At 35.3% G+C, this 25,553-nt stretch overlaps 2 protein-coding genes and 1 long non-coding RNA gene across 3 annotated transcripts; 1 reads left to right on the top strand and 2 right to left on the bottom strand.

Annotated features, from left to right (window-relative positions):
* Nucleotides 1–308: 308 nt before the first annotated feature.
* On the bottom strand, nt 309–10,457 carry LOC132636566 (citrate synthase, glyoxysomal-like). Its single transcript, XM_060353491.1, has 13 exons — nt 9,995–10,457; nt 8,255–8,435; nt 6,625–6,710; nt 5,678–5,782; nt 3,848–3,910; nt 3,577–3,686; nt 3,187–3,306; nt 3,041–3,116; nt 2,834–2,907; nt 2,620–2,740; nt 1,189–1,286; nt 989–1,112; nt 309–615 (listed from the first exon to the last, which is right to left on the bottom strand). Exons 1-13 carry the CDS (start codon nt 10,235–10,237, stop codon nt 484–486), a joined length of 1,533 nt encoding a protein of 510 aa, XP_060209474.1. The 5' UTR covers nt 10,238–10,457; the 3' UTR covers nt 309–483.
* A 3,726-nt stretch (nt 10,458–14,183) lies between these two features.
* Nucleotides 14,184–16,618, top strand: LOC132638623 (uncharacterized). Its single transcript, XR_009581831.1, has 3 exons — nt 14,184–15,860; nt 15,976–16,083; nt 16,390–16,618. It is a non-coding gene; the product is annotated as an uncharacterized LOC132638623 (long non-coding RNA).
* Nucleotides 16,619–18,242: 1,624 nt separating this feature from the next.
* Nucleotides 18,243–21,006, bottom strand: LOC132636565 (vegetative cell wall protein gp1-like). Its single transcript, XM_060353490.1, has 3 exons — nt 20,754–21,006; nt 19,166–20,297; nt 18,243–18,822 (listed from the first exon to the last, which is right to left on the bottom strand). The coding sequence occupies exons 1-3, from the start codon at nt 20,914–20,916 to the stop codon at nt 18,492–18,494; spliced, it is 1,626 nt and encodes a 541-aa protein (XP_060209473.1). The 5' UTR covers nt 20,917–21,006; the 3' UTR covers nt 18,243–18,491.
* Between the last annotated feature and the right edge of the window lie 4,547 nt (nt 21,007–25,553).

The raw sequence follows: 25,553 nt of genomic DNA, 5'->3' as shown, positions 1-25,553 counted from the left end.
ATATATTCAAACACGTCACCCAGTGTGGGTAAGTTTTTCATTTTTCACACCGGGTGTATGCCAAATCAATGGATGTATCACAATATATACAACTATCATTTACCATAATTAGTTAATGTATATATTCACTTCATCAAATCACTTAACCATGATAAATTGCATTGATTTGGTATAAACATTCGGTGTGGGTGAGTATTTACCGTAAGTTTTTACTATATTTCTTTCGGTTTTGCCCTTCAAGGCTTCAACTACATATTTGATGGAAGATGCTAAACGAAGACTAGTAGTACCTAATTTGTGCTGAATAATTTCCTTGTGAAGACTAAAACCTTATTAAATCGATTTAAAATCATCCGAATACGTCAGCTTTGTGTATATGAGAATCTAGCCATGTTCAAGACAAGTTCACTCCTCATGGAGATAAACATTACTACTATATAATTTATTTTTCTGAAACATAAAACAAGTGAACCTTGAAGAAGCCTAGGCCCCTGAACCAGCCAACCGTCGTTTGGTGGCATTGGAGACAGACACTTGACCAAGCTTGTCTGCTTCCGTATATGGTGATCGCTCTTTGAGAGGCATATAGTGACGCTTCCATACACCGGTATACACCTGAAGGAGAAACACATCACAATTCAATTACTTGGCACAGTTACAAAGGGGGAAGAAGTTATAGGACTACAGAATTCGTTAGGAACTAATCAATTATAAAAGCAGTCCAGCAAACTAGCCAAAACTCATTTAGTTCCTAAACAAACCTTCCACCTAAAACTCATTAGCTTCTAAATGAGCACACCTTTATATCTTCTAAGATGCTGAGACAGTCGAGCATAAAGAGGAAAGACCCGAAGACTCAAAAAGATTTTGGATTGGCACAAGCAAGTACTAAGCAGTTACCATAAAATGTAATTGGTAATAAACAAAGTCTGATTAGTACGAAATCTAATTGTACCAAGATCGAAAAGCAAGATACTAGTGATTTTACCTGTGCGGGCCTCATAATCTTGGTATCAGGATCATCCAGGGATTCTTTCCAATGAGACAAGTAACCAGCCATCCTAGGAATTGCAAATAAGACGGGAAAGAATTCCGTTGGAAATCCCATTGCCCTAATACATAAATAAGTATTACTCATTAGACATATCATACGTAATAATGAAAAGATTCATCTTAGTTTATGCTTACCTGTAAATTAAACCAGAGTAGAAATCAACATTCGGATACAGCTTCCTTTTTACAAAGTACTCATCTGAGAGTGCAGCTTTTTCAAGAGCAACAGCAACCTGAAAATAGTATGAGCCTATGAGAAACTGTGGGAACCATAGGAAGTGTTGGATCATTGAGCGAAAGCGGTCCATGTCCCAACATCTTATTTATATGAGGATTTATAGACGTACAGATTTAACCAGCCAGCCAGGACGAGAGACGCAATAAATTTTGGTGGCCTCAACAACTGCTTTTCCACTTTGTCTTACTACCAGTATTTAACTTGTAGCCAATCTCTTCTGGGAAGGAATTTTTCTCAATTTCGATATATAAATGTCATATTCAGAGAAACGAGATTCTATCACCCCTTCCACATAGTAACGAGTGCTTACAGGCACACTAAATGTCATCGTAAGATAAAGATGTGCTCAAATATCCGACATTGAGAAATTAAAGGAGATCTTTAGTCAAATCTACAGTGAAGAATCCAAGGGGAATAATTTTTTTGAATTAGCGGTAGAATTACCATGCCAATGATAGCTAACGTTAAATATCTGATTTTTCCTAATTTGAAATTGCCGGAAGAAGAAAGAACAAAGACTTCCCATGACAAGACTTCCCATGGAAGCATAAATAGTGGGGAAGGATGGTTTCTGATAACCTAGGGGAAGGAAGTTTGATGAACTTCTGAACAACAAACAAAAAGTGGTGCTACTTTCAAATAACGAGGAACCAAGAATAATGGATTTTAATGGACTTGTTTAAAGGTAACTGCAGAAGAACGAAGCTAGTGTATTATAGCTCAAGTTCACTTTAATAGCTTTTTGTGAAACTGAATATGAAAAAAAAAACATCTGAGGGTAAAACCTTATTGAAGACTAAAAGCCAAAACCACCTGAGTATGCGGTGCACATACTTCTCGTCTCGTAGTATAAATGCAACTGGGAGAAGTTAGCTTCGTCAACTTGCTTCTTCTAGCCATACTGTTGAGATAATTGTGCTTGTTTTCAAAAATAATTGAAATCTTTTTCCAAAATAACTTTTTCAATTTCTTCAAAACTTTTTCAGCCAAACACCATTTGCGAAAATTCACTTTTTGCAAAGCATTTCCAAAATTGCTTCCATTTTTTGAGGGAAAAACTTCTCTAGTGGTGTTTGGTTGGAAAAGACCAAAAAAATCAACTTTTTTAAACAAACTCCACCGTATTAGTTTTAGCACCAACTTCAATGTTTTAGGCTCTTCTGAAATTCAAGAAAAGCTGAAGTCCATGGGATAGCTTAAACATGGATGCCAAATATCCTGTTACTTCTAGAATGCTGGACAAAATTATTTAAATTATGGAATGGATCTTTTGGAAACACCAGCTAAACCAAGAAAAATATATACTTTTAGCAGCAGTGAGACCTTACCTCAATTAAAGGATCCCGACCAACAATAGCAAATACTTCATCGGCAAGCGTCTTGATGACTTTAGCTCTGGGATCATAATTTTTGTAGACACGGTGCCCAAAACCAGACATCTTTCGTTTCCTGAAGGGATAGAGGTACAAGAAAACTCAAATGGTTAAAAATGAATCAGACAATCCTTGACGTTACAACAATAATTAGCAGAAAATCAAGCACCTATTCTTTACACCCTCAAGGAACTCTGGAATATTTTCAACACTTCCAATCTCACTGAGCATCTTCAGCACAGCCTGTAAACGATGTAATAACATCATAGTCAAGCATAATATAACACCAAACAATGTTATCTGAGAGACATAAAGATAGAGCATCATACAAAAAGTGGGCCATACATACTCATTACTTGCTATAGCAACATTTTACCTCATTTGCACCCCCATGGAGTGGGCCATACAAAGCTCCCACTGCTCCTGCTATAGCTGTGTATACATCAACACCACTGCACACAGCCATTGGTGTATAAGTCAAGTAAATCTTAGTTCTATTGTCTCTGCAAAAAAGATGCCTACCTTGAAGCAAGATGACGTGCCGCAGCTGTAGAGCAATTCATCTCATGTTCTGCATGTAATATGAAAAGAATATCGAGCACACGAGCAAGTCGAGGATTGGGTTTGTAAGACCTATTACCTCTGCAAGTTAAGGAAAAAAAGGCTTTTAATTTGCTGGCTATGAAGAATTGAAGCTGAATGTGATGCAAATGCAACAAGATTCACAATAGTGCACACACATGTGGATTTTAATGATAAGCCACAACATTTACAATGATGCCATGGCTAATAAGAACCAGGATCGCTACTTCTATCCAATTTAGGAATCATCTAGAACTCCGTTGTTAAGTGGGACATAAACAAAATAAAGCAGAGCAGAGCAATAAAGCAAAGTTGAGAAATAGAACATACAATGAATCTAGCATGTACAAGAAGTTCTCCGCATAAGAGAGATTGTTGGATGGAAGGACAGGTGGCCTTCCAGCCATTCTTAAGTAAGCAGCTGTAGCAATTGTAGGTGCCTGCAAATACAACGAATAAATGCTTATTACCACTGGGTACCATCACACTCATTTTGATAATGATCACAAAGCCCATACATCAAACTTCAGCACAATATCATAGTTCAAAACTGTTAGAAGTTTAGGCAATCAAAGAAAAGGTTGAAGGAAAGGAAAATCACCTTGCCAAGGATCCGAACTATTTGTTTATCTCTCACTTGTTTAGACTTGTATATATCCTGTCCCTGCATGAACAAAAGATGCAAATGATCAGAATCATGAAAAATAAAATGTTACAATCCAAAAGCTTGATGCCCAATAATCATTAAAGTCGGTCAAACAAGGGGAACATTGAACAAGAGTTATCCTTGCTCTGCTGCAGAAGGTTAATTAATCTGTTCTCTCTCAACCCTTAGTTGAGAATCTTGTCTACTTAATGACCCAAATACAGAGTTAAGAAGGGCCTTTAACAGTATTTCTTTGAGATGGACCACAGAGCAGGGCAACAACAATAACACATCCAGTGTAGTCCCACAAGTGGAGTCTGGGGAAGGCAGGATGTACGCACTTACCACTACCTTTGTAGAGTATAGAGGTTGAAGAAAAGAAAAAGAATTTGATGCATGATATCAAGAAAAATATGACAACAAAAAATCAAGATTAAAAGCAAATGGTGCAACAAATAGTAACACACATTGAAGAAATTAAACTACATGATTACTACTAATAAGGAGAACACATGGCTACCTACTAACCTTCTGCCCTAATCCTCGACCTCCACACCTTCCTATCTGGGGTGATGTCCTAAGTAAGTTGAAGCTGTGCCATGTCCTATCTAATCACCCGCCCCCCCGGATTCTTCTTCGGTCTACCTCTACCTCTCCCGACTCCTGCTATAGCTAACCTCTCACACCTCCTTACGGGCGCGTCCACACACCTCTTCACATGCCCCAACCATCTCAATCTCGCTTCCCTCATCTTGTCTGCCACAGATGCCACTTCCACCTTGCCCCATATAATTCCGTTGCTAATCATATCCCTCCTAGTATGCTCACACATCCATCTGAGCATCCTCATCTCCGCTACACTCATCTTCTGAACATGGACGTTCTTGACTGGCCAACGCTCTGCCCCATACAACAAGGTCGGGCTAACCAAAGTGGTCTTCTTTAACTTACAAAAGGAAGCTAAGCAGTGATCCAAAAGAGGGGAAGGGCAAGGAAAGATATTTAATTGTTCAACTTTGTGTAATAGATACTTGTCCCTCCCCATACAGATTGCCTTAAGATTTTCATTTGAACTATTTGAGTTATCCAACTTGAGCTATGAGAGTACAAATAGTTTCTTTTCCATTTTTCAGAAAGAAGAAGAAAAACGAGTTAGGATGTGTTTCCAGATGAAGGTGAACAACACTAGTAGCTCTAACAGATACCCACCCTCTTGCTAACTACAAAGGACCTTCAGGTAGGGACAACAAAGAGCAATTTAAACTACGGTATGGAATTTGAACAGAAAAGATCCCCCAAAAGAGAACAATGGACCGAAGATAGAACACACTTCTTCAGAAAATATATGAAAACAAAATTGTTTAATTTTTCAAACATTTCAAGGTGGCAATAATATCGTCCATTGGAACCTTTATTCAACTTTCAGTAGCATAATAAGAAGCTAACTTGCAAGTTATTATTCACATCATTTTCTAATCTCAAGAGAGAAACCTAGAAAAATCTTTCAAACAGAATCATCATTGAAAACCTACACTGAACTCTCTGAATAGTGAGAAGTTAGTAATCTTATCGGTGGAACACAATCATGAGAAAGCAGTATCCCTTAATGGAAAAAGAAGCTAGGTTTACTTCAGGGAATCAAAATAAGATCAAGGGACATCTGAAGCAACGATACAGCGGTAAAACGTTGAAACTTTGACTACAGAAGATATATCGCTCCTGTGTTGCGTCATTGCAAAAAGGGAGAGAACTACAAAAGTTGGAAAATTTGAAAATGTTACTTACTCTCAGAGCTGGATTTGCATCAGGATGAAAGACGGATAGAGCACTCATTGCACTGACAAGAACCCCCATTGGATGAGCATCATGGGGCATTGACTGTATGATATCCTGCAACACCAAATTGCAATAGTTTCAGAAATTCCGGAACTACAACAAAGCAGGAACTCAACACATTGCACAATTGTTTAAACGACATAGAGTACAGCCGTAAATGACCACAATTAAACAATTGGCATCGTTACATACCAAGAAGTATAGAGCACGATAACATAAATAGTGATGATGTGACAATTTAGTAGGAGGAGTTCTTCCTCCCCTTACACTTCTATTATCCTTCTACTAGTGAAGTGCATTAAAAGCTAATTATTGCAGTTCCTTGGAAGAATTTGCCTGGGTAATAATATGGAGTGTTCTTAGTAGTTGTGCCAAAATTGTGGATTCTAGTAATTAGGAAACTTCCCTTATATTATGTAGGCTAAAGTTTATTTATAGTAGCCGATGCTCCTAGCTGAGGATCTTTCTTGTACATTGTTTACAACCAATAATACAAACTTCTTTTCTCTTCTCTCTTTTTATATGGTATCAGCATCTCCTCCTCCTCGATAAAGATTGCAGTAGTTACTACCTACAGGGCAAAGGCTTCCTTCTTCTCTTTAGTGTACTGTTCTTGTCTTTTCAGAGACCAATTTGGCCAACGTGGTGAGCAACCAAACATTTATGACACGTCTAATGCCCATGGTGTTTCAGAGGTTTCATATTCCAAGACCATGAACTTCTTGAGAGAGGAAAAACACATGCAGCCAATGACAAATAAGTAGGCACCATAGGTTCATCATTTAAGTAAAAGTCAAAGTTTTTCCACTTTCCTAAATCATGGGAAGCATTTGCGAGTGACAAATTTGAATAAAAAATAACTGAAGCTTTCGTAGAAAACTAAAATATGAACTCACCAAGAGTCCTTGTGGAACTGCTGAATGTTGAGCAACTGTGAACTCCCAATCTGCCAACTGGTTCTCAGATGGCAAATTACCATACACTGAAAATTCAATTAACACAAATGAAAAGATAAACCAGCAGAGAAGTTAGATGTATGGAGCAACATATTTTCCAGTTTATTCCTTTTGAGAGGGGGAAGTGCGCAAGTATATTTCTGGGAATGAATAAAGTTTAACTTTATTATGGCGAACAAAACTACCCCAACAAAACAGAAAATAGAAGAAATCTGCAGTTTTTCCTCAACATGGATTGATGAAAGCAGTTCAACATGAATGAAAGCAAAAAGTCCCTGTACGGGGATAAGTTGGTAAACTTCACAAGGCGGGTGATAAGGAAGGAAGCAAGTAGAAAAAGACAATTTGTGGACCGACGTTTTGTTTTCTTCTTCTTTTTTTTTTTTTTTTTGTTTTTGATAAGTAGGATTAATATGTGTTGCTTCTAATTAAAGGCCACAGAAAGAAGAGTCTAAGGTATGGACTAGTAGTAGAATATCGAGTACTATAGTGTTTAGCGTGACATAAACAATATAACTAAGTAAATTATGCAAGACATGCTTTATGGTTCATAACCAAAATGTTTTATCTTGACCAGGCAGGATTAGTATGCTACCATGGCACAAGGCCCTTGGTGGGCCCATGTTGAGAATATAATTAAGTAAATAAAAGTTTGCTCTCACTGATAGCTTAAGCATTTAGATGAGATGGTCACACACCTCAACATGGTATCAAAGTCAGGTTAATCCCAATCATTGTTTATCCGATGTGGGCCGCCAGCTTATATTGTTCAACTCCAGATATCTGGCCCTGGGCGTGAATGGGTGTTGAGTCCTATATCTGCTCACTAGGGATCGGAGGTCTCTTTATACAGTCTTGGGCAATCCTCACCTCATGAGCTAACTTTTATAGTTGAGTTAGGCCCAAGGTCCATTTCTTTAACAACCCACGCAAGACAACCAGGGATGGGAGGCCTATATCGGCTCACTAGGGATGGAAGGTCTCTTTACACAGTCTTGGGCAATCCTCACCTCATGAGCTAGCTTTTGTAGTTGAGTTAGGCCCAAGGTCCATTTCTTTAACAACCCACGCAAGACAACCAGCGGGCAAACTCCCCAGACTAAGGAGGTGTATCAGAACTGCCTAGTAATTTCTCAGTTAATAGCTCTACAAAAGTTCTACAGCATTGCTGCTTCTTCCAACTTCTACAATAGAATTCCACATTTATAAATTTGTTTTTCTGTAACAGCAATAAGCTCCCAAGATAATCCACTTCATTGATTCCTTAAGTTCTATCCATTAATGTGCACATTTGGTCTTAATTCTATTCAACTACTACAGTTTTGAGGAAAAATTTGTTGTCACTATTTGTCATTGAATATCAGAAAAGACCTTCAGCATTATTACTAATTTTTGGACCTTGCTTAATCCTTTTTTTTTTTTTTTTTTGGATAAATAGTTAAGCTACTTCTAGGACAAATTTCAAGAGATTGTGGACTCCACATAGAAATCACTCCACACACCATAAAGATGATTCTGCTAGCATAGTAGAAATTTAAATATATACAAAACTATCATGAGAAACACTTACGCAAAAGATATGCCGTTTCCAAGAAGGAACTTCCCTCGGCCAGCTCTTCAATAGGGTAACCTCGATATCTGAGGATCCCGGCATCACCATCTATATAACAAATTGATGACCTAACAGGTGCCGTGTTGAGATAGCCTGGATCATAAATCTTGAGACCCTTATCATTCTGACCTGTTGTTATCTGCAAAACGATTTTATCAGAAGATATGAAACAACGGTACCGGTGTAATGAAGCAGCATAGATCATTAAAAAAACCACACAAAATACATCCACTGAGCAAGTGTGCCCCGATCTTAAATATTTTCTATTTTGTGCAATTCGCTCGCAATCGGTCTACAGCATCCCTGACTCGAGAAACAATTACATACTATTCGGTTGTGCATATGCCTCTAGACAGGGGTAGATACAGCATAAAGCGATTGCCTCGCCCTCTAACTGGATATATATGTCATAAGAAAATTAGAGACACGTATGTATATTAAATTGCGCACGCACCAATTTAACTTCTAGATCTGTCTCAACCTATAGGTAAGACTACATACCATTAAACTGCCAATGAAAAGCATAAGAGAGTTTTAATTTACAAAAAATGCAATATTACTAGAGCTAGCATAGTCAATAACAGCTACTAAGTTTTTTTTTTTTTTTTTTTTAAAAAAGGGATAAAATTAGTCGTTATCATAAACAGAAGTCAAAATTCAAGCGGAACAATAACATCCTAATATTAGGAAAATGAATATTCCTAGAACTAGCACAGTCAATAACAGCTACTGAGTTAAAAAAAATATACCCCCTCCGTCCCAATTATTTGTCCCAAAAAGAATATCTCTTTCTATATTTAGTAAGTTGACAATTCAAACATCCTACATGACAAGCTTAATACCATCAGATTCAAAGGATATTTTAGTACATTACACATATCTTTAATTTAGGAACACAAGATTCAAAAATCTCTTTTTATTCCTAAAACTCCGTGTCTAGTCAAACAAATATGGGCTAAACTGGATAACAAAGTCAAAATATGGGGTAATGCGCATAAATATTTTCTCCCGGTAGACATAGAGAATAATTTTCCCTAAAAGAAGGGATAGAAAATAGCCGTTATCCTAAACAGAGATCAAAATATAAGCGGAACAATAAAAACAGAAGATTCGGAATTTGATGAATAGTCATAAGGAAAGAGATCAAAAGTGCTCATTCAACTAATTTAAGGTTAAATGTGCTATCACAAGGATCAAAATTATACTCCCTTCATCCAAATTTATATGCCACTCTTTCTTTTTAGTCAGTCTTAAAATGAATGTTAACTTACGTCCCAATTTATATGTCATTCTTTCCTTTTTGGTCAGTCCTAAAATGAATGTTAACTTATGTCCCAATTTATATGACATTCTTTCCTTTTTTATCAGTCCTTTCCTTTTCGATCAGTCCTAAAATGAATGTTAACTTTCTATATTTAGAAACAATATAACATAAAATTCCCCTTTTACCCTGATTTATAACCACATAAATATTTTAGTCTTATTTTGAACCTAATCAAATAGTGTTACATAAATTAGGACGGAGGAAATAGTGTATCAAAAGTGTTTATAGCCACAAAAAATATATGTATCATTTTATATTACAGCACAAGTTCAAAATTTTCTCTTTCTTCTTAAACTCCGTGTCCAGTTAAATTGATCGATCAAAATTGAAACAGAAGGATTAAATCAGAAGATTGGAAATTCGATGATTATTACCTTTTTGAAGTCGGTGGCTTTAATAGTACCGTCTTCAGTAACCTGAACCGGATATTTCTTACCGGTTCGTTCATCGATGATCGTCAACGCGCCTTTTAGATTAGACGGTGGCGCGTCGGTTGGAATCGCGGATACGATGGAAGTTTCTAGAAGTTTGGAGGAATCGGGGAGATTTAGTGAAGCTGCGAGATGAGCTGAAAGTACAGCTAATCTCCCTCGAGCAACTGAATTTCCGTTCTCCATTTGTTAACTCTTCCCAGGAATTATTTTTGTCTTGTGTTTGATGATTGGAAATGTATTGATCTCGTGTTGGTGGTGTATATATATATATATGCGTGTGAATTTATTGATCTTGGTTTTAACAAATTGGAAATTGCTGAGGAGTTTGTGGTGAATTACTGGAAAAATGGTCCGGTCTGGCGATTATTTTTTTTTCTTTTTTGGGCAATGTGTCAGGGTTGATTTTTGGAATTTCATTGAATTACTAACTTTATCCAAATATTCGGATTTCTTTTTACACAAGGATATTCTTCTTTTTCATAATAGTATTCTGTCATGTCTTATTCGTTTTTGTTATTTTTTTTTTATTATATGTTATTGTTGTTACGAGGGTATTGAGGATATTTCCAAGCAAACTAATTCATGTGAAGTGTAAACTAATAGGTCCACTTTTGCTTGTCAAATCAAGAAGTAATTATTATTTTGTATTTATTTTATCCTTTTTATTACTGCTTTAATTATTTTTAATTTATTTTCTAATATTAAATGACGTATAATAATAAAGGGTGATATAATAATATTATTATTTTATTTATTAATTTTTTAAAAATGTGTCAAATCAAACCTAACAAGTAAACATATATGGTGGCAGTTTATCAAAATATAAAAAGAATTATAATTCACATTAAGATAGGAATTAGTAGTACAGTACTTACAGATAGATCTCAACGCATTACCTTATCTTGATACGTGGTCAACGATTCATTGGCAAATAGTTTGTGGAAATTTTGACATCAATTTCTTACTTTTTTATTTAAAAAAAAATATTTTACTTTATTAATTTAACAAAAGTACTTCACAAATTACGATAATTTACATTTAAAGAAGTATAACCAAAGAAACATTATTTGATTTAAAATATTTATAACACCATATAAAATGAGATACTCCCTCCGTTTATTTTTACTTGTTCACTATAGATTTTGCACACTCTTTAAGAAATAATAAATGAAGTGCATAATTTACCATGGTAGCCGCATCAATTGGTGCATATTTTCAATGAATTTAAAAAATGACTTAAAATGAGTAATTAATACTATAGATAAAATAGGAAAAAAAAAATTATCTTCTCTTGATATGCTAAAAGTGACAAGTAAAAGTAAAAATGTATTTTTATAATACTGGACACATAAAAGTAAACGGACGGAGTAGATATTATGATCAGACATAAATACATACATAATTATCATTACCCGATATTTAGAATTTAGAGGAGTCAAAAATTGTAATAATCAATGAATGCTATAATCTGAAGTCAAAAAGTCAAACCACCATCAATTTGAGATTGCTCTTGCAAGAAACAGAAAAAAAGAAAGAGTCAATTCCAACTTAAATTCACAAGTTAAATCGACGAACATAGTGCACTTTAATCATATTTAAGTACTTTTATATGTAGTCGACTTGCGTTTATTATCTGATATATATATATATACTAGTTATGTGAGCTAAGCCCGGACCCAAACTCAAGATATAAAAGTAGATATTTTAACTAAAGAAATATAATTTGTGTTAGTACAAGTGTACAACAACAACAACAACAACCATATACTCATTGTAGTCCCACAAGTGGGTAGTTATACGAAAGTAAAATTTTCATTCCACTCCTTTAATATTTTAACTTCCATTTTGATGAAATTATTTACTTCAAATCAAATGTGGAGCCAGAATTTGACATTTATAACTTATGTATCCTAATTTTCTGAAGTTATTTAATTCTAAATAAATAATCTATACATAGTTAATGAACTTTTAAGACAAATACATAATTTAACTTGTGCAGCGGATGGAGCTGCTCCTCTCTTAAAGGGATTGGGGGTTCGAACATGGATATGAAAAAAATCTTTGGAGGAAGCGCTCCCCCCGAATAGGCGCGATACAGTGCGAATTATCTGGATTAATTGGGCTCAAATGCGGATATCGAGCACCAACCAGAAAACCAAAGAACATGAAAAATGAGGTTCGAGGTTCGATAGCTTTTGAAAAGTAGACCTTAAAAACAAAAAACAAAAAAATTGACTTAAATAAATAAGATTAGGACCTAAAAGTAATTAATTAAAAAGTTTTAAAAAAGTTGGGAAATTATTGTGAGGACTACAAAAGTTCCCACATTTGCTCTTATATATAATAGTAATATATATATATATATATATATATATATATATATATATATATATATATTGATACAACGTGTTAATCTAATTAATTAGTTCTTTTACACTAATACAACGAATTAATCTATTTAATTAATTGCACTGCAAAATCTATTTAATTAATATCTTTATAACTCATTATGTAGTCGACTTGCGTTTATTATCATATACTAATACAACGTGTTAATCTATTAATTAATACCTTTATAACTCATTCTTTGCACGGCAAAATCTATTTAATTAATACCTTTTAACTCATTATGTAGTCGACTTGCGTTTATTATCATATACTAATACAACGTGTTAATCTAATTAATTACTCCCTCCGTCCCATAATAAGTGTTACCTTAGCAAAAAATACGCATATTAAGAAATCAATAATGCAATGTGAAGTTTATCAAATTACCCCTATATAATAAAAATAAATTACTTTTACTTTTTTATTAGAGCATGCACAAGAAGTAAACTTTTACTATAATACGAGGTTTTACTCTAATACAACGTGTTAATCTATTTAATTAATACCTTTATAACTCATTCTTTGCACTGCAAAATCTATTTAATTAATACCTTTATAACTCATTATGTAGCCGACTTGCGTTTATGATCATATACTAATACACTGTTAATCTAATTAATTAGTTCTTTTACACTAATACAACGTGTTAATCCATTTAATCAACAAAAAGGCCAACTTTTTACATGACATTTTACTGTTTTTTCTTTATTTCCATTCTCAAAATCATTCTTGTTCAAAATTTATGGGGTAGTTTTACCCTTTTCGTTAGGGGGAGAGTTAAGGCACACGATTGCCCTGGCAAAATAAAATACACAATATTTATAGAAGAAAAAGAATATTAAAAAAAAACACAGGCAGTGACGTAACGCAAGCGTTTTACAGCAATTTGTCTTGGGATGCACAAAACAATCAACGTTTTCGTGGATATCATATCTTAATTCCACTCACGTTTCCCAAGCTGGCAGTTAACGACGTTATCACAATTTTTTTTCCCCTTTTTTTTCTTTTATTATTTTGACTTCTTTTTTGTTTCTTTTTGTGCTATTTCTCTTAGTGGACATTTTGAGGCCCATCAACCTTTAATTGACACTCTCAGGTTTTTCTTTCAAAGAACCGTCTACATTATCTGTCCGCGCAAAATGCAAATCATAGTCTTATGTTCTATTTATTTGACAATAAGAGTAGCATTTTCTCTTATATGGCTTCTGATCAAATTGATATTTTTTTAAATGCATAATACATTCACGGTCCTTAAACTTGTCAGTAAATTTTATAGGACACTCTAACGAGTACTTATTGCAATTAGACACCTGAACACATGATAAAGTATTCTATCAGACATTTTCTATTCAAATTTTGAATTTTCTTTTTTGTACATGCTCTGAAGTGTATATTAGTTAGTTAAGTGAACTATATAAAATATGTTATCTCATTTAATTATACATATCAGCCTCAAATGAAATATACATGAAGTTTTACGGCTTATTGAGATTAATGTGTATCATTAAGAAATGTGACGTATTTTAAGTGATTAACATATCTACGTAATGCGCCAGAGAACAAGTGCTAAAGGTTTTTCTTTCAAAATTTTAACCAAAAGTGTCTCTTAGAAATATCTTATCAGATATTCAGGTACTCAATTGAAATAAGTGGTAGTTCAAATGTCTAAACCAAATTTATTCGCAAATTTAAATGGTTATCCATAATTAAGCTTCATAAAAACACATTAACAATTATTTTCATCATGTTTATGCCTTAAGGACCAAATGGAACTTAAGTCCATACATTAAGAACCATTAATTTCGATTATTCTCTCTACACTTAGATGATATTCAGAAATTATGTGAAGTTCTCAATGCCATGCTAATTTCACGAAGTATTTCACTTAATAGTTCGGGGCAGACCCAGTTTTGCCCCGGGTACTCGGGTCAAGAATGGATTTACATACAAAAATAGAGAAGAGGGAATTACAGGAAGAAGATAGAGAACTTGTGCTCCTCGTTTATTGTGATGCATAAGGAGGTAGTACCGTGTGCATCTGAGGTGGTACATGACCATTATGGCTACCTAGAATTTATCTATTTGTCACTTTTGTCCTACGCAGTTTTCAAGTTCAAGTTTTAATGCAGAACTTCTGACCACTTGTTAGATTTTGCAATTACGTCCTTGTTAAATTTTAGTTGTCATTATACTACAAATAAAAATAAATGTATAATTTTACTTGTTCAAATTGGCAAAATCGAGAGATAATTTATCATTTTATATTTTACCTATTTTACCCATATTAATAAGTACTAATTATATCCAATTCATTTTCCAATAAGTGAGATGACTTATAATAATTAAGGGCGATATAAAATTACCACTTTATTTATTGGTTCTTAAAGGGTGTGCTAAGTCAAATTTGCATGGACTCAGGGAGTAATATATTTTATCTTTTATTTATATTTTGTATTCTATTGGTCTTATGAGATAGGGTTAAATGAAGGGACATGAGAATTATTTGTAGAGCCAATTCTGACTTGTTTCAATATAGGTGCTCCTAAGGTTTGAGGCTTAATTGTTGTCGTTGTTGTATTTGTGAGTTACATTTAGTTAAGTCCAAGTGATATATCTTTACATGGTATCAGAGTCAGGTCCATCTTTGTTTGGGCTTCCCATACACACTCTAGTTGGGCATGGTCGTGAAGGGGGTGTTAGAGTAGGTTAGAGTCAGGGGCGGAGCTAGGTAGCCTCCAGGGTTCATCCGAATCCCCTCGGTGAAAAATTACATTTTATATATAAGATATTAAGGTTAATTTTTATTTTTATTTTTATGTATATATAGTAGATATTGAACCTCTTGGCTTCTTCGTTTATTTACTTCTTCATATGTTTGAACCCCCTAAGTTGAAATTTTGGCTCCGTCACTAGTTAGAGTCCCAGATCGGTTGGGGAATGGACCGGTGGTCTGCTTATATGGACTTAGCAATCCTCTCCTCATGAGCTAGCTTTTGGAATAGAGTTAGACTCAAGTGTGATGTCTTTACAATATTTTGTATACTATTGGCATGAGATAGAGTTTATCCTTTGATGCTGGTGTAAAGGTTTGTTAGAGGCAATCTAGCTGAAGTTAGTTGTAACCGTACTCTATATGGTCCAAGCACTCTCCATTTGAAGGTTTAATGAATGAAAAACCTAAATTTGTCTCTACTTTTTCTCTCCTCTTGTGCTCATTTCTCATCTCATCTCTGTTTCCCAATGCTTTGCTTCATTTTGTAATTGCTTTGATTGAGTTAAAGTGCGATAAGTTTGTATCAGAGCCCTTCGATCCAGAGCACCTGTGTGATGGCTAAAAATCAGAGAATGAAGAACCTGGAAGAAAGTTAAGAAGATACGAGTCTCAACTGCAAAATTTTGATATGTGTCTGCTATGAAGGTACTACTTAGCCACTTCATAAGACTCTCTCAACAATGTTATTAGCAGAACTGGAAATGTAAATGTATGCAAATGACAGAACTTTTACTATTTGACAATACAATTATATATGCAGACTGCTATGAGTTCTCAGCGTTGTGATTGCTCGGAAATTCAGCCCAGTAGATCTTCTTGAAGCTAATCCACATTACTCTCGCCACAACCAAAATGCTCTCCTGTTTCTGTAAGTTTCTCTTCCCAACCTACTGTGTGAAATCCTGCTATAAACTACAGTTTCAGCAAATTGCTTGGATTTGTCACGTGAACTAGAATTTTGTTTTCATTCATGATATGATGAACTAATGGATGATCAATTTCTACCCTGTTTGCTTAATGTTAACTTTATAGTTTGTAAATCATAAGAGAAAATTTTTATCCGAGCTTTTAGAATGAGATAATGTTTGATGCAGCCCGCGTGAAGTAATTCTCGTGTATCAATTGCACAACAGGAAAGTGGCAGCTTTAACATCGCCAGTTTACTCGATTGCAGGGTCAATATAAAATGCTATGGTCAGATTTCAGGACCAAGAATGTTGCATCTCATCTTTTATAATGTAGTCAGGGAACTTTTTATCTCAATCCAGTTACCAAGTTAGAGGAAGTGCTAACTACAGAACGTGAAGTTTTCTAAAACCAGGAAGTTTTGTTTGGTTTATCCTTTTGTGTCAACAGGGATTAATATCCTAAAACCTGTACTAACTTATCAGATGAATAATAAATTGCCATTTGCTCTTTTGCTTTCATCCTTTGCACATTAGATTTATTGTTCTCTTGAGCTTGTATTTACTTCTCTGTACGTTGCATGTATTAATTTTCACTCTATTGGCGGTTCTAGCCTTTAACAATGTGTGTGACGGCCCACTTTTTAGCCTCAAAGCATAAGTTTTGTACATGTGAGAAAAGAACAGAACTTTAATAAATTGCAGTCCCTCCAAGACGATGACTCTAAATTTTATAGTGTATGTTTCCTTCAAAATTCAGTTACAACGATACAAATTAATGTAAGCCTAAGAACTAGTGTTTTGTTACCTATCAAAAAAAAAAAAAGTGTTCTTGTTAACCAATCAGCTATGGCCTATGGGCATACATAAATCTATGCTGGGAAAAGTTTCTACCTAATGATTTGCTTTTGATGTTTAGCCGACCGTACAGAATCTTCATGCAATCAAATCAATTGCTAAATCAAATTTCATCTACTTAAACTTACATCACCATCCTAAGTGTTTTTTTCTTTCATATCATTTGTCTTGGAGATTTCTCTTAATTGGAGGGAGAGAGGGGGGGGGGGGGGGGGGGGGGGGGATGTCCAGCGTAGGCAAGATACACAATCCACCTTTTCGAGGTCATATTCGGCAACCAACCGAGCCGGCCTCCCCGCTGTCCCCACTCCCCCCTTCCTGCAGAGCGGGCAAATAAAAATTTTCACTTCGAATTTCGGACCTCAACATTGCTGTCCCCACTCCCCCCTTCCTGCAGAACGGGCAAATAAAAATTTTCACTTCGAATTTCGGACCTCAACATCCTGGTGCTTATGGTGTTACCCGGTCAATGTCTTATCTCTGTCTTCAACGCTTTAAATCGAGCTAGAGTGAGGAGGCTACCTAACATACTAGTGACTAACCTGGTTGTGATTTTTCTTTGGGTAGGCCATCCACGAGTGACATAACACATCGAGCAAGCTCACCTCCTTTTTGATCATTAGTCATATGGTGGAAAATATATCCAAGTTAGTATTATTATTTGACAAGGTAAAAATAAAAGAAAAAAATGGAAGTTGGTAGTAAGAGCCGAATATTTTTTAATATTACTCGAGTTATTGTTAACAATCTGTACTTTTAATTAACACTATACAGTCCAGGTGGTTGATGGAGATATTTATTCACTCATTTTATTTTTTTGAATAAGTATTCACTCTCATTTTATTACCCAGAGATCTATACAACATAGCTGGATAAAATAAGTTGAGAATCATAGTAAGACTTTGGGCCTGTTATTTTGAATACACTGATAATACAGAGAGATGCACCAGTTTTTAGAATGTAGCATTGAAGATATTGTAGATATGGAAATGTGTACTTAAGATGACTTTGCACTAGCTATACCTTTATGAACCTAATGCATCAAGAAGTTTGTCAAACATTTAACGTGCGTAGTGTATTAAGCACTAGTCTCATCTGTTCACTGGAATAACTATATATCTCACCTTTTACTGAGTATAGGTGGTCAGAGACTGAAGGCTACATCTCATAGATGCAGAATCCAAGATTTCAAGTAGCTTAGAAGCATTCTTACTGGCCAACTTTGATAAAGCATAAGTTCTTCTTTTTGAAGGAGAAAAAGAAATGTCAAATTGGAACGTGGAATTCACCCATGCAAATATAGCCTACATCAACAAAGTCAGATCTGACTTATAACTGATTAAACAGAATGTTGGTATCCTAATAGCCTCTTAATAATGTCGTAACATACAAAAGCATAGAGAGAGAAAAAAACATCACTAGTATTCAATCTTAAGTAAACACACAGCTGATAACACTATGAAACTCTAAACTGATAAATCGACATTTTTGAAAAGAAATCACGACTTATTTCTCAAGCTCTGGGCTTGACCCGCCCCTCATTGGCCAACTTGAACAGCTGTGCCTGAGCTGCTGCTGACTTGTCTGAACTGAGTGCTGAAATAAAACTATCCCTGACTTGGTTGGTAGTGAAGGGGAACCCCCTGCTCACCATGGAGTTCAATAAAGAAGCTGTCCCTTCCCTGTAGAGATCCCCAAAGCTATCGGTACGAGAGTTGGAAAGTGCTTGTAGCAAGTTCATGTTTGAACCAAAACCTGGAACACTAGCCACGCCAAATGAATTGCCCACACTTCCTAACCAGCCAAACAAGCCATATATCAGCGTCGGGTGAGTCCTCCAGTAACTGCAGTTCATAACAATTTATGTTAGGAGATGTCACGATTCATTCTAGTATTCCTCTGTTTCTTTTCCATTTTATATGACATGTTTTCTTCAATGGGTTTTGGTTGTCTTGTCTAATCTGCACAATCTTTTTGATATTTTCTCTTAGTTTATTCTAAAAAGAATCACACATTTGTATATTTGAAAACTCTAAAGTTTTAAACTTTTTACCCTTAATGACATATTTAAAACCACAAATTCTCGGAGTACTTTAGATATACTATGTCAAACTTTCTTAATATCTTTGCTTAATAAAATACTACTATGTAAAATGAAATGGAAAGAATAATTTTCATTTCACTTACTTGCATGTAAAAGGTGGTGAGTTGGGGTCAATTGGAAAGACACCCGGAGCACTTGGAGTGCCTGGATCAATGGTAGGTGTAGTGGGGGTAGTAGGTGTAGGAGAAGGATAGTAACCACCCCCTGGAGTGCTTGGAGTTCCAGGGTCAATGGTAGGTGTAGGTGGTGTTTCAATGGTAGGTGTAGTGGGGGTAGTAGGTGTAGGGGAAGGATAGTAGCCACCCCCTGGAGTACTTGGAGTGCCAGGGTCGACTGTAGGAGTAGGTGGTGTTTCAATGGTAGGGGTGGAGGGGGTAGTAGGTGTGGGGGAAGGATTGTAACCACCCCCTGGAGTGCTTGGAGTGCCAGGGTCAGCGGTAGGAGTAGGTGGTGTTTCAATGGTAGGTGTGGAGGGGGTGGTTGGTGTAGAAGGGGTAGTAGGTGTGGGGGAAGGATAGTAACCACCCCCTGGAGTACTTGGAGTGCCAGGGTCAGCGGTAGGAGTAGGTGGTGTTTCAATGGTAGGTGTGGAGGGGGTGGTTGGTGCACTGGGGGTATTAGGTGTGGGGGAAGGATTGTAACCACCACCTGGAGTGCTTGGAGTGCCAGGGTCAGCGGTAGGAGTAGGTGGTGTTTCAATGGTAGGTGTGGAGGGGGTGGTTGGTGCACTGGGGGTACTAGGTGTGGGGGAAGGATTGTAACCACCACCTGGAGTGCTTGGAGTGCCAGGGTCAACAGTAGGAGTAGGTGGTGTTTCAGTGGTAGGTGTGGGAGGGGTGGATGGTGTACTAGGGGTACTAGGTGTTGGAGTACTTGGAGGGGAAGGATAGTAGCCACCACCCCCTGGAGTGCTTGGAGTGCCAGGGTCAGGAGTTGTAGGTGGTGTGGAGGGGGTGTTTGGTGTTGGTGTACTGGGGGTACTAGGTGTTGGTGTACTTGGAGGGCTTCCATGATGATGAGTTGGAGGAGAGGGATTATAACCACCTCCTGAAGGAGGGGATGGGGTAGGGTTATGGTGATGCCCTCCACTAGGGGGCTCCGGGTTACCACAGTTCCCAGATGGTGGTTTTCCTCCATGGCTACCGCTTCCATGCGTAGGTGTTCCATGACCATGACCATGACCTCCTGAACCATGAGATGGAGGTGTGTGTGAACCTGTCAATCATAAAATATGCTACTGTGAGTGTAAATTGGTATAAATAAAGTAAAAAAAGTTGACAGTATCAACATATTTTAACTTGTTATAACAATTAACTAGTCTTATTTTCATGTTACGAATCTGTAGTTGAAGTCTTTCCAAATAAGCTGTGAATAAATGCTCATGTCTCCAAATTAGGCAAGTCTTGGGAAAATATGTTGGTTTAGCAAACATATACTAGTATGGACATATCTGTTTTTTTCTTAGTTTGCTCTGTTTCCTTTTTATTATAGTTTCTGTTATTTCCAGCAAAATCAGCCCACATTAGGCTCATAAAGTAAAAGAAAAGCATGTTAGCTTTTAGCAAGACCTTTAAGTAGCTAGTGACAAGAACACTATGAAAAAACAACATGTCATGGCATTTCTCTAATTATAACAGCATGTCATTAAGGGTAAAAGATGTGAGAAGAGACCTGTACTCGGGGGAGTTGCGGTATGATCAGGAGGAGAGTAATAGGTCTTTTGTTCATCAAAAGAAGCTCTAGACATGACCGGAACGACCAAATTCTGCACGAGCAATGCAGAAACAGCAGCCCATAGAATTAGTGAATTCTGCTTAATTCCCTTCTTCCCCATCTTTGTTTGCTTCTAAGGAGAAAAAGAGAAACAAGAGTGGATAAAGAGAGAGCTGGTAAAAGTTCAGTGAATATGTGAAGTGAAAAAAGAAAGGAGCTGCATATTATAAAGGGTAATGAGACAGAGATAGAAGTAAATATAAGCAGGTGAAAGAGTATGTGGTTAGTTGTGTATGCTGCAGGTGCATTTAAGGTGTCATTTAAATCTCGCTGTCCTATAATTATATGGAGAGAGTGATCCTCCATTGCTGTATACATGTCCATTAAGTCTTTTACCCTGCAAATTCAAAATATGCTCCATGCCTTCCAGTTATGCAACTATGGAAAATCAAATTGACACTCACTGGCTAGCAACAACTCTCTTTGGATACATTGCATGTAATATTTAATGGTATATTGATGATATATGCCCATGTTAGACACACTACTTATGCGTGCGACTACTGAAACATTTTAACGTGACACAAAGTAGGGTTTAGATAGTAGCCGATCCAATCATGGGTTCACAAGCACTTGGGCAGGGCCGGATGCAGTGCTTCAGAACCTGGCTCATCCGAACACAATAAGTTCGACGCAAAGTGTAGATTTTTATGTCAAAGCTCACAAAAGTTTCAACAAAATATTTATATTTGAATACATAATTTTAAAGTACAACAAGTTAAGTTCAGTGTTAAGAACCTGAGTTCGACAAAACTCAGTAAGTTTGGGTCGAATTCTATATATATCTTCAAAAAAACAAATATTAAGTAGAATTAATATTCATTGTAACACTTACTCTCTCAATAAGGAATCCACAAATTTTAAATTCTAGATCATTAAGTTATGTTATGGAAAGATAATGTGATCCTGCCTCTTTCCTCTTTGCTTTCATGTGGTGGGGAGCTGGGAAGTGTTCAACTTATTTCCTGGTTAGACTTTGTATGACTGGATTCTTTAGGCTTGGGGTGCTGCAGATATACATGTCCAGTTTTATCAGGTTTTCGCTTACTCTATAAGCAGTGGCAAAGCCACCTTTGTCCAAGGGTCGTCATTTATACTATGTATATATACTATATGTGTCGTGTTTTTTCTTCTTTATATTTTAATTTTCCTAAATGAAAATTATGGCTCCACCACTGTCGAGCTAGTCTACAAAATGACCGATTGAGAAATGGCCAAAGAAGGACACGGTGTTAGCATAATCATTTTGTTACACTTGTCAATTATCCAATGCACATGGAACACAGAAAGAATGGGGATTTTGTTGAAAAAGGAAATAAGTAGAAGGAGCTGGTTCCCAGATAAAAGTTGGTTCTTACAAATTCAGTGCCACTTCCTCCATCATTGCTTTATTTTCTTTTTGTGTTTTTTCTCTTGTTAGAAGAGATGAAAGACCCTCCTTTAGACCTTTCAAAAGTTCTTAATCTTATTATATGTAAAGAAAAGGGGATAAAATCACAATGATAATGGCAAGTCAAAAGATGCCTCTTTCTAATTTGGTTTCAGTGTTAAAATAGTGCGCACTAATTAACAGTTGGATTTAGGTAGTAGCGTACATGGAATTTTATATAAGCGCTATTGACTTATTATCACAATTCGACTTGTATATGAGTTGGAATTTGGAGTAGTAGCTAGTCTTATAGAAGTTCTAAAACTTATTATTTTTTTTTCCTTTGAATAACCTCTTTTTTTCTTTATAGCTTGTTGTCCAGAATGATGTTTATTTTGGATTATGCTGAACTGGTGTCAATCTATTTTATATGTGCACATTATTCTTTTCAAAATATTATCTATCTATATATTTAGTTAATATTTTCGGTTACTGTGAACGAAAGCATGTCACAAAATGCTCTAAGAAAATCGATACCAAGTTTATCAAAACAGCCACTCTCAATGGAGGTTTTCATATATGTCCCTACATGTGTTGTTTAATGTTGCAATTAAGATTCTTGAAATCAGTTGTAATTCTAAATTAAGGTTGTTAGAGCTGTTAATGGATACTTTAAACTGTCCTTGTACTGCTACCGACAGTCGATATATTTATATCTCATTTAGTAAATGCTTTTAATTGAATCTGGAAAAAGAGAAGACTACACGGATCGTCCTGACATTCCAGCTATTTGATTTTCAAACTCGTACATGTTTAATTTAATACTACTATACATCGACGGTAAAAGTCTTACACGTTTGATAGTATAATTTAATATTTTAAAAAAGGTTATCCAATTTATGTTGAGAAAGTGGAGCTTTGGAGCGGTGGTAAAGTTGTCCCCGTGTGATTGATCATGGGATCGAGCCGTGGAAACAGTCACTAATGCTTGTATTAGCATCACACCCCGTGGAGTGTGGCATTTCCGAGAACCTGCTAACGCGGGATGCTTTGTGCTCCGGACTCAATTTATATTGAGTCGGCATCATGGTTGTTAAAAATAGTTTTCTGTTATTGCAAGCAGTTTTGGGGGAATTTTCAAATATATTATATTATATACAGTTTAGTAGAATTTTTTGCCCTCACAGTTATATTTTTCAGTTTAGAGCCATATAGTCAAATTTTTTTGTAACAGTGTCTGTACAATCTTACTATATATTATTCTACAGTATTTATACATTATATGAGTAATATATCTATCTTGCATAAAAATGTATATACCATGTATAAAAGTGTATAACACGCCTCTAGCTATATAGATGAAACTTTTTCTGCGATTTTCAGTTGTAATCCTTGTTCAAAACCAATTCAGATTCCACTAAATCCTTAAACTATTTCCGACAAGTCTAAACAACTTTCACTACAGATTTCTCACAGAAAATAGATTTGAAATTCAAATTCACTCTTCAAGCTTCAATTAATGGTGGATTAACTTTGTAATTTGATTTTTACCACCAAAATCTTATAATAAAATCATTACTCTTAACCATGATTAGAGCTCCAAATACAACAACAAATCGAATGTGTCAACTAATAATCAAGTCCCGCTAAGGGTTATATATAAAACATGATTCATTTTGTAATAAGCTTGGATTAGGTGATAGAGAGTAAAAAATTCCTTTAATCTAATATCATAAAAATGTTAATACTAGTTCAAATGTGGAGCGAGAATACAAAGTTTATGCTTTGGAATTTTAATCATTCTAAGTTACTTCATTTGTTTTTCATTAATTATTTATACCTGAGGAATTTCTTAAGACAAATATAAAATTAAACCAAACTTATTAAATATGATTGAATCTGTAATTCTTATTGTAGCTTCGTCCCTTTATTTGTACATATAGAATTTGAACTCGTAATGAAAAATAAGTTCCCCCATAAAGGTGGCACTGGGAAAGCATGGCATGAACAGTACATAGCTTAATAATTGCCCTGCCAGATGTACAGCTTGGTGAAGAAGCACATTGTGGATTACAGTAGAGTAGTAAATGAGACAGCAAAAGTAATTGTCCCTCTCTTTGTGCTTTAAATTTCTCTCTGTAGCCACCTTGACTATTGGCTTCTGAATCTGAATTTAGAAGAAAGTTGGCTTCCCTACTTCCTTCATTGGTGGTTGAAATACCAGCTTGGCTTAAACTACATATTTATCTATGTTACCATTTTTTTAGGGCTCGTTTGGCCATAAAAATTGTGAGTCTTTCAAAAAAGTAGTTTTTGTTTTCAAAGTGAAAAAATGGATACGTATTAGAAAATTGGAGTTGTGTTTAGTCATAATTTGAAAAAAAGTATTGTCTCTCTTTGTGAATGGTTTGGTAGTGAAAAAGTGAAAACAACTTTTTGGTGTTTTTCAACTACAAGTTGAATCCGGAATTTTTTAAAATTTTGTGGCCAAACATGATTTCCGAAAAAAACTAAAAATATTCATGGTCTGATTTAGTAATTTTTTTTACATTTAGTACTTTATCAGGTTCATAATAAGTGATTTTTAAGATTTTGATATACTTATTAAAAAATTATTTAATAACATGAACTAAAAGGATTATATGACTAAATTACCCTAATTACTCATGAGAAAATATAAGTATCGAAAAAAAAATTGTCCAAATAATTTATTAAACAAGGATATATTTGGAAAAGAAGAACTAATATGTTCTTGTTTTTTTTTGTTTTTTTTTTTGTTTGTTTGTTTGTTTGTTTGTTTGTTTTAAATCACTAACTTTAGACCAAATCTCAAAGGTTAAACAATCAGATATTGTGGATCGAAGGAAATACTATGTTTTTTAATTATAATACTTTCATTTTAATTTTAAGATATTCCCTCCCTCGTAAGGATAATATGACATACTTAAAACGACAAGATTTGAAGAGTATTTTGGTATGATAAATGCACCTTTCATTTAAGATCATAAAATTGGAAAGTGGAGTATTTTTATATTTTAAATTTCGTACCTTATCAAATGAAGACACATAAATGAAACGAAGGGAGTACGAGTGTTGTAGCCTAAGCGGTAAGGATGTACATGGATGATCGCTACTCATCAAATACTTTATTAGTACTAAATGCAGGGAGATAAAATCTTTATTATTCTATATGATTGAAAGGTGAAGAATTAGTCGAGTAAGTTGATCTAAACATCATAATTAGAGCCTGTTTGGATGGGCTTATGTCTATAAGCTATTTTCAGCTTATAAACTGTTTTAGATAAGCTAAGTCAAATGGACCCAATTAT

The sequence above is a fragment of the Lycium barbarum genome, chromosome 4, assembly GCF_019175385.1.
Source record: "Lycium barbarum isolate Lr01 chromosome 4, ASM1917538v2, whole genome shotgun sequence".
Lineage (NCBI taxonomy): Eukaryota > Viridiplantae > Streptophyta > Magnoliopsida > Solanales > Solanaceae > Lycium > Lycium barbarum.
The sequence above is the reverse complement of the archived record's forward strand: the minus strand, read 5'-3'. Positions and strand labels throughout refer to the sequence as shown.